The sequence below is a fragment of the Porites lutea genome, chromosome 2 (assembly GCF_958299795.1).
Source record: "Porites lutea chromosome 2, jaPorLute2.1, whole genome shotgun sequence".
In the NCBI taxonomy this organism is placed as follows: Eukaryota; Metazoa; Cnidaria; class Anthozoa; order Scleractinia; family Poritidae; genus Porites; species Porites lutea.
Window position 1 is genome coordinate 30,118,698 of NC_133202.1, and position 10,132 is coordinate 30,128,829.

General features: G+C 39.9%; 1 protein-coding gene across 1 annotated transcript; it reads right to left on the minus strand.

The window, feature by feature from the left end:
* Positions 1-963: 963 nt before the first annotated feature.
* LOC140928259 (radial spoke head 10 homolog B-like) lies at positions 964-10,084 on the minus strand. The gene is made up of 5 exons (XM_073377989.1): positions 9,106-10,084; positions 6,343-7,386; positions 5,718-5,876; positions 3,098-3,232; positions 964-2,102 (listed from the first exon to the last, which is right to left on the minus strand). Exons 1-5 carry the CDS (start codon positions 10,031-10,033, stop codon positions 1,942-1,944), a joined length of 2,427 nt encoding a protein of 808 aa, XP_073234090.1. The 5' UTR covers positions 10,034-10,084; the 3' UTR covers positions 964-1,941.
* Positions 10,085-10,132: the final 48 nt, after the last annotated feature.

Sequence of the window (10,132 nt, forward strand, 5' to 3'; positions counted from 1 at the left end):
GAGGAAAGAGAGTATCCGCTCACGAAATGTATTTGGTATGGCTTGTGTAAATACACTTCTGAAGGGTAAATGTGTGAAAAGTTCGCCGTGTGATCTATAGAAAACGTAGATCAAGAAGTCAGTAGCCTTGTAGCTCTTCAGAACCTCTATTCGGCTCTAATTTAATTGGATCTCTATACGGGTACCAGCACTTTTGTCATGTTTTGTTTTCGTGCTGGGTTCTATTGTTAACTTTGCTTGTTCATTGTTTTCCCAACCAATCCCGTGGGATCTTCCGAGAGCTGCAAGGTCGCGGTGGTAAGAAAATCTAGAAAAGGGTATCCACATTGGACAAGCTTCCAAAAATGGGGTATTATATATTTCTAAAAATCATGTAAGAAATCTGATTAGCCCTTTTTTTGGTTAATCAGGGCGTGGCTCATTTCCACCCAAAACCCTACCCAGCTATTCTCCCCTCACCTCTCAGTGCCGGATCCAGACTTTGAGATAAGGCGGGGGTGGGGGGCAGTCATCCAGACCCTTAGATAAGGGACGAAGGGGGGGCAGTCTCCCAAAAAATTGTTTTCGGCACTTCGGGGCTCGGGGTGGTCCTAACCAAAAATAAAGGTTAGCCTGGGCCCCCCAGGCCCCTCCCCTGGATCTGCCACTGCCTCTGGTGGCAGGGTCAGCAGCAACGCTTTTGAGACTTATAAAACTTGAAAGACTCGGACTGTGACTCAGAGATCCTAACCCATCCTCTCAGCTGACAATGTAATGAAGGGATAAATGTTAATAATTTGTGACTGGCATTCCATATATAAATAATTATTAGTGGGTATTTTCAACTTTAGATAAGCCGATTTTTTTTTGTCAAAACAATGTATCATTAGGAAATGTTTGACCAAGGGCAGGAAATTGTTGTTTGAACTGTTTATTATTTTCTTTACTTCTTTATTTGTTTGCTTGTTTGTTGCAGAGGATTCCACCGAGGGGTACTCCCCTGTAAAAGTGATGGGTGTGCTCATCAGAAAATTTTGAGAACACCCCTTAAAAGTACCAGAATCTTGTTTTATGGGCGTGTCCCAAATTCATTCCACCTCTAAGAGTTACCAATTCAATAACAACAAATTTTATAACTGCACTACAAATATTAATAGTAATAAAGATAACTATGGAACACTTTCTTCTGAAGAACTTTTAGAAAGAATTATCATAAATCTTACCAACACAACCAGTGATAGCAGTCATTTGGGGTTTTAGCTCCTTAAGCAGTACCAATCCACAAATCTAAACCCTTAATAGGTACAACGAGCACCCTCGTCACTTTTATGGGAGAGTATCACCCCGGGAGAGCATTCTTGGGAGAGAGTAACAAGAAACTTAAGTGCCACAAATTTAACTGCTTGTTCTTGAAATAACATATGTGAACATTTAATCAGCCAAATTAATGAAAAGGTACAATATTTACAAAGCTGATGCCAAATAAAGTATATACATCCAACTACACATTAATGCTTAAGAATACCAAAATATTGATTTGCAGAACAATACTGACAGTACACATAAATCGACTTAAAATTTTCAGACAACCAAGAGCAGTGACATTTACTGCAGTTGACAGTGGCTATCACAAAATAGCACAAACTTTTAAGACCATCTTGTTATGATAATGAAAAGTTTTGCTAAATTTATCTAAATTTAGCTCACAATAATTGTTCAAAAATTCTACTAAAAGTTAATAATGCAAAAGAGCTTTTCTCTTTAACTATTTACACATTGAACACCTTATACAAACATCCACATCACAAATAAGGCTTGTTTGGTTCATCTACAACTGTCAAACAGAACGTCTTTATGTGGAAACAGGTCACACTCGGACGACTGTGTAAACCGGTCATCATTTTGGAAAGCAAGGTTCAAGAGACCAGAGAAGCCTTTTTATAAACTGTGACTTGAATGCATTCAGGATTTCTGTGCTACTTTTATCATTTCCAAATGATCAGAAGCTTGAAAAAATTTCTCAAAGAAGATTTCCAGCTGCAGGCACCAGATGTTATGTTGATCAGGCTGCTCAACTTGACTTGGATCTGCTGGAACACCAAGACTTGGGCTCTGAACTTCAACTAAAGACAACATATTTGGATTTTGTCAAGTTGCAAGACTGTGGTGGAACCTCATTTTATACCTTTGTATTATTTTACTGCACTAATAAGAACTCAGAGTACGAAAAAGTAACCAACAGTCATATTTTCTGCTTCCTTCATAATTATGACATTAGGAAACAAACAAAATGGTTACAGATCTACCAATCACAACCTACAGTCATGACCTTTTGAACCCACTAAGAGGTTTCCAGACAGGTCCATTAGGGTGATTGACGGGAAGAAGAAACATAAAATACTGGTTATATTAACATTTTTTACCTAGTAATAAGGGCACCATTTTCATACAGGTATATTCATAGGAACAGGGTGGTCACCTTAACTGCCAGAGGTAACATCACATTAGGATGCTACACTGATTAATTGCTTTCCTCGGGCTTAAGAGTCATAATATCAACAGGCATTAGAATGATCCTATAAACTAGGGACTACAGAAAGCCACCTTTGCTGCCTCCAAGAGTGTAGTTGTATTCCTGGGGTTGGCAGCAAGATAAAGAAATGACTGAACTTTGTCTGGACAAGAAAAGAAAAAATGACTCATGATAACAGGGTGGTCAAATAAAATATTGCAGAGTTCCTGGACAGAAAAAGGGGGAATTATAATGGATAGGAGCAGTTGTTATGTCACATTGCAATGGTAACAAAATTTCTGGATCTTAACAAACCATGGTCCTGAAAATATGACAGAAAAAAAAAAAAATTGACATGCATGACTTTCGATCCACTGCACGATTGCACTCAGGAACAAAGGGGTAGCCCATACTTTTCTTTCATCATTCAACAATGCAAATGGCTGTCTCTACCAAGATAGATTGTTGAGATACAGAAATTTTGCAGCCGGGGTAACATGATGTCACATTTCTCCTCTCTAAATGGGAAAAAATATTACAAAAAATAGGTTTCAAAAATCATAGATGGACAAAAACATTTCAGAGCATAAAAATTAATAAACAAACCAGGAAGATTATCAGTTTCTCCTTCTCCAAATCCTGCAGGTCCACCAGACTGCTGTACGACATTGGCACTGGAGTGCACTGACTGAATTTTCTTACTGCCCTCTTGTGAATTAGGTAGAAGCTCAGTACTTTTTGCTGTGAGAAACATTTGAGAAACGTTGTGATCGATACTACAGGTGAATCAATAACCTCGATCTCCACAATGGCCACCTTATGGACAGAAGAAACCATTAAGGTAATTCCCTTGAAAATGTTCTACTATCAAACTCTTTTTTGAAACTTGGCATAATCAACATTCATGATATGAACATTAAAAAAATGCAATAAAAAGATGGGGTCACCGTGCTTGTTTACATGTCAACAAGCTCTTAAACTGGGATATTTTTACTGGCTGCACGTTAAAAATTCTAATCCCCTTCTTACGGAATTAAGTCTTTGTTACTTGAAACAGACATTTTTTATCTTGAATATAAAGCTTCTTTTATTCAAATAAGCAGTATTGCTTCATTTAATTCGTTTTTGATTGCCTGGTTGCAGGGATATTGCACTTTTTCGGACAGTTCCGTGGTTAGCTTGAATCCTCACCTTGACCCAAATACACCAAATACGAAACATTTCCCCCAAAAAATCATGTTCTACTATCAAACTTTTTTTCTTTTTCAAATATGTTCTTTATTGGACTGTTCTTAGCAAATATCTGGGAAAATAATCGGGGGTCACCGTGCTTGTTTCCTCACAAACTGCTGTGAAAGGTGGACATGGTTTTGAGATCGCAGTCAGGATGGATAAATTATTTGCACGGCGGGGACTGGGGCGAGATACAAAATAACGCCCATCGTGTTAGAAGTATGCACTCGAGATCAAGCTCGTTTTTGGTTGTTTTTCTGTGTTTGATATCGCCAACACAGAAATTCAAACTTGAAAAGAGTACATTAAATACCAAGGAATGAGGTAAGTCAAGATTTGATGAGATTTTGGAGTTATGAATCTTCATTTTGGACTATTTTGTAGCGCCAGCGTTCTGTTTAATTTCAGTGAGCACAATAATGTCTGACAAAGAAACTTGAAGAAAGGACTATTGATGCCTATTCTTCATATGTTCGCTTGTTTGGTTTCTATACACAGCAAAATGTGAATTCAGTAGTAAAGTTCATGTTGGAGACTGGTCTCCAACACGAACTGGTGCTACTAGCGGTGGGTATTCTTTGTTCCAGAAAGGCAGAAATATCCGTCTCTCCACTCTCGGAGTTTGAGAAACGTATTTACAGTAGCGATCCTGGGCCAGAAACTGGCTCCTTAATGCAGTTTGAGAGCCGTAGAGCTGTCCCACAGGCGTCACAGCCCCAATAATCCAAAGCCTCGGCCAGGACATTTTAACAATTCCACAACTCGATGGCTGCGAAGTGAAAAACCACTGCAGAGTTCGAGATCACACACATTTCTTTCATTTTCTTGTCTTTCGATAGCAGACCAGGAAGCTGTCACCCTATCTGCGGCATTATTATTGCGAATAAAAGCTGTAGCTCTGCAAAAACGGCCCTTGTTTGTTCTTTTTGCGCTAGTGGGAAGAACCGCCGCCATCTTGGATGTCACAATGTCATGCGCAGTAGAGGGTGCGCAGTGGAAAACAAGGGAATTACCTTAAGAGGTGGCCGTTGTAGAGAAGTTTTAACAAGAGTCAATGAACAAAAAATGTGTCCACCGGGACAGAAAAAAAATGGCCTTTAAACATAGGTGGCCATTAGTGGAGGTTTAACTGTAATGTTTTAGGGCTTGGAGTGCTTACCTTTCAAATTTTCTAAAACAAGAGTGGGGAGGCAAAAACATTGGAAGGGCAGACCTTGTTTGAAGCGGGCGGTTATTTTGTTTTTCAAATTTCAACCTCAAAGTAACATTGCCTAAATATTTCCAATAAATACAGACTGTCATTAATAGTAACCTATAGAAATCTGTAAACAGAAACACAAATCTGTGTGTGGTTGCTCTTAATGTCTTTTTCCTCTAGGTTCCTCTAAGTTCTGGGCCCAGTTGTTCAAAAGATGGATAGTGCTATCCATTGGATAAACCTCTGTCCAGTGGATGGTGCAATGGTTTTGCTAACACTTATCTGCTGGATAGTGATTTATCCACTAGATAGCGCTATCCAGTGTTTGAACAACCAGGGCCTGGTTTTGAAATCATTGTATTCCATTTGCAAAATACTTAATGGCTCTGTAGACTGGCATCTGCCCAACCTATCATTAAATTTTAATGCACTATGTATAAATCAATGAACACTGTATGATTTTGTTGTCAAGTGATTTCACTGTTTTGTTTTCATTTTCTCTATGCCAACTATTTATTATGTGTTTGCATATGTCTGCATCTATTCAGTGCTTTAGAATATGAATATAGTTTTAGCACTCGTAAAAAAATATCTTTATCTTTACTTCTATACCGAAAATTCCATAAATTTTTCTTTCTTGGAGGGAGGTTGGGCAGGGTATTATTTGGATGGGGTGCTTAATCTTACATTCTTAAACTTTAGTGGGACACTAATTCAAAGGGGTGGCGTTTTTTTTTTTTTTCCGAAGGAGGGCATTAAATTAATTTAGCATTGCATTAACTTATAAACACCTACCAGAAGTGGTATGTGCAGGAGGGGCAGCTTCCCTGCTTTTTGTCGGTGATTCAGGACCAGACTTGGGTTCTGACACTCCAGACATGACCCTTGACACCCTTTCAGGTGACTCCCTCTCGGCAGGGGTCTCAGCAGCTGAGTTCACCACCTGGTATTGATCTATTTTGACAATAAAGGAAACAGTGAGGCTAAGTCAGATGAGCAATAAAGGTTTATAGGCAACCCACATGGGCAACCCTTTTAATTGCAGAGTGGACAAAATCCTGTGGTGCAACCATACAAAAAAATCCGTTTTGCAAATACTTTCACATGGCGTTGTTTGTTTTTCAACATGTCACAAAATGAAATTTGAAGTCTTATCACATTTTGACCTTTGCTGTAAGTAGCAAATCACACTGCCGGAATGGGATTGCAGCCACTCTTCAGTGATTACATTGTGGTCACAGTATATGCCAAAATGATAAGTCAAATTTTAGATTATTTTAAATTTTCTATTTTTTCAAGTGAAGAAAACTTATGAGCAGCAGTTCACAGGAGGCAAATCTGGAAGGCATAAGCACACTGTACATTTTGTTAGGCTTTATTGAAACACGGTGCATGTTATTTTCGATTAAGATTTCTGTACCTTCATCTGGGCTTTCTAATCCTGGCTTTGAAGTAGCTGGAGTAAAACTTGCCGCACTCTGTGATCTTGAAGAAGGTGCTGGGGTTCCTTTTGGTGACAGATGTCCTTTGATAACTGAATCTGTTACATACACTGTAGTACAATCAATAACAGCTTCAAAAAACTCCAGAAATGTCATCTCAAGCTCCAGATTACAGAAATCATCTTGTGCTAGTTCTGGGTTATCCTTTGCCAGGATCGTTAGTACCTCCTTGGGGCTCAACTCTGTGTTTATAAGTCGAAAATCATTGAGCATAAACATAAACTGCCTGGATTTGAAGATTGGCTCATGTGGATACCGTATGTTAGGTACACAATGCTCACAGAAAATATCCCAGCTTTTGGACATATACTTAACAGCTTCAACAGCTCTTGAGGAATCGGCAAACAGGGCGCCTCCAACTTTGCAAGCATTTTTCAGAATGTTTTCAGTTATGAGCCGTGACACACACCATGGGAGGAGACGCTCACTGCCTTGGTGGTCCTCTTGATACAGGTGGTAAGCAATGATGACTATTGCATTCAAAAACTCTCGCATAAGCACCTCATGTTGAGGTTCGTGGACATCATTTCCTTTCTGAGGGGCAATGGTTCGGTCTAACTCTGATATGGTGAATCCATGGTGATGAACTTTGCAGTCGTTTAGGAAACGCCAAAACTGAAGCCGACTCATGACAAATGTGTTGTCAACAGACTCCTGCTGGCCAAGACAAGAGTAGTAACTGTAGATCTTCTTCAGCTTACTGACATGTCTCAGCATGACATAGGTGACGCGCTGAAGTTCCTCATCTCGTTCATACAAATCAAGATCCCTCTCATCCAGAAGCAGGTCAATACTCAAGTTGAGTGGGTTTCCAGAGGTTTCTGAGCCAATAAAAGGTGATGCTGATCGTGCCAGTGGAGTGCCAGGTCGAACAGGAAGCCCTGAACTTGTGATGTCTGGTGTCATCATTCCTGATGGATTAATATCAGGGAAGTCCAGCATATGATCCAGCTCAAAAGTACCTACAATTTGCGAAATAAATCAGACAAGAGAGAACTCCTGGGGACCATACCTGAATGGGCAAATATGGTGACTTCCATCCCAAACGCCCTAAGTGAGACCAAAATCTGCAATTTACACCCAATAAGCGAAACAACGAACATCCCTGTCACTTTTATATGGGAGTCCCAGCTAGCCTGAATTTCATCCGATTACTTCGAGTCGTTATTACTCCCTCAGTAACGTCTGAATCGACCGGCCGTTAATGCCGTCCAGTGACGTCACTACTCCTTGACCTTGGCTTTAATTAATGCAAAAAGTAAAACACGATTTTCGAGTGGCAAACTGAGAAATATTGTTTGGAAATGTCTGCATCATACAGAACTGCTTCATTTTTTTCGATCGTAATTCATGTTTAACGTTCAAACTATCAACTGCATGCAGTACAACTCTGAACCGGTCGTACTAAATTCTATAATCAAACTCGGTCGCAATCACGCAATGAGATAAACACACACACGGAACACTTAGATCAAAAACACAATGATTTGCTTTAATTGAAAAGAAGCTGTTTGGTCTTTAACTAAGAAAAAAAACCAAGGAGACAAGAAAGAAAACGGCTAACAGAATCATTACACTTGACGGTAAAAATAACAAGAAGGTCGACTGATAACATTGATCTCAGAAAACTTCTTTCGCGTAAACAAAATCACCTGCCGCCGAAACCACAAAGCGGCTCTAAATGAAAAACCTACCGACTCTCTGCAATGATTCTTCATTCGCAGTTCAATTTAGCATTTCAGTTTTGAAGACAAGGGCAATTTTGCTGTTTAAGATAAAGATTCAGCTTATCGAAATGTTTGAACTAAACGAAAGAATGCCAGGGATGCGATCCGCTGAATATCAAGCGACAATCCCGCTAAAATTTTTCATAATTATACATAATTATGCGAATGTTTAGACAATCAACCAATCAAAATCACTACCCAGTTTTCGGGTAGTGGGTGAGGTCACTGGACGGCATTAACGGCCGGTCGATTCAGACGTTGTTGAGAGGAGAAAAAGACTCGAAGCAATCGGATAAATTTCAGGTCATTTCAAGTCCCAGCGGCGAGAGTACTGTACCACTGAACAAAAGCCCACCTACCCCTCTTCTACATGCAGCTCAATATTTTTAAGTTGAGAAACTTTAAACTTTGACCCATGAGCTCTCACACATCATCTGTATTATTTTATTTATGCACTCAAGCAAGTTTATGTTTACCTGCAGTACACATTTGAAAACTATACAACAGCAAAAATCCACCTTAAGCATGGAATTTTTGCTAATGTTCTTCATTCTACATTTAACTTGGTCCAGGAAAACCAGAGAATGGCTTTTATTTATTAGTGCAGCTGTAAAAGAGGTAATATTATGTGATGTGCAGTGGAGATTGTAGAACATTAAAGACCTATTTTTACATGGTTAACAGTGAGGAGAAGTATCATGTTACACTACCATTGTAGCAAAATTTCTGGTTCTTAACAGGGATGGCCATTTGCATTGTCGAATGATGAAAGAAAATTACTCGCTCCCATTTTGTTCCTGATTGCAATCGTGGACGGGAAGGTCCTATATGGTATTTTTTTCTTTTTTATCTGCCATATTTGCAGGATTATGGTTTTTAGAGATCCAGAAATTTGGCTACCATGGCAAGGTGACATAATAACTTCTCCTCTCCATTGCTCCATGTTATACACACCTTCAAATACCAAGCCGTTCTTGAATATATATTTCCCATGTCCATGTTTCATGTTGTTCATCCATTCTCCCACATACTTAGCACCAGTAGCATAGTAGAATGTCCCATGGCCATGTCGCATGCCATTAACCCACTCACCAACATAGTAATTACGCAGTGGGTATTGGGATCCCGGGATGCGCTTCAAATACCAGGAATGCTCTCCATGGCCATGTTGAATGCCATTTTCCCACCGTCCTTCGTATCTCTCGTTCTTATTGTACCAGTGCATGGTTCCCATACCATGCCTTACATTGTCTCTCCAGTCTCCTTTGTATATATTCCCTGAGGCATACCTCCTCATTCCAAACCCGTGTCTATTATTATCCATCCAATGGCCGTCATAGTATGACAACCCTTCTTTATCATAACGCAAAATCCCTTCTCCCGAGCGCTTGCCATATTTCCACTCTCCAGTATAGGAAGAAGGAATTGTTCCACAATTATAGGTGCCCTGACCATGCCTAAGGCCACCCATCACCTCACCCTCGTACGTGCTTTCGTCCGGCCAGGTGTATGTTCCCCTGCCTTCTATGACGTTGTTTTTGAACTCGCCCTCATATTTTATACCATTTGACCAAATATATTGCCCTGTCCCATCCATCAGTCCATTAACAAACGAGCCAGAGTAAACATGGTTTCCTTTGAAGTAAGCCGTTCCGATGCCATGAAAGAAACCGCGCTCGTCTTTCTCTCCAAGGTACGATTCAACGATCAAATCAACAAGGTAAGGTTCATTTCTCATAGCATCATGTGGTTCTTTCTTTTTGTTGTCATCTCCTTCAGGCTCTTTCTCTGTCGACTTACCATCTTGTTCTTTATCGATAGTGCCATCCTCGAGCTCTGTTTCTTTAGTCTCCGGCTGAATTTCAGCCGATTGCTCAGGCATTCTGTATCAGCTTTCCCAAGAAGGTAAGTTTAGCACTTTTGTTGCTTCGAGACAACACTCAAACCTCTATATCCCGGATGAATGTACCGTTGTTATGAC

Excerpts from the sequence above, each read along its gene's own strand:
- LOC140928259 (XM_073377989.1), bottom strand. The coding sequence starts at position 10,033 with ATGCCTGAGCAATCGGCTGAAATTCAGCCGGAGACTAAAGAAACAGAG. Across the intron at positions 7,387-9,105 it reads GAACGGCTTGGTATTTGAAG|GTACTTTTGAGCTGGATCAT; the intron begins GTGTGTATAACA and ends CGCAAATTGTAG. Across the intron at positions 2,103-3,097 it reads AGAAACTGATAATCTTCCTG|TTGAAGTTCAGAGCCCAAGT; the intron begins GTTTGTTTATTA and ends TGTTGTCTTTAG.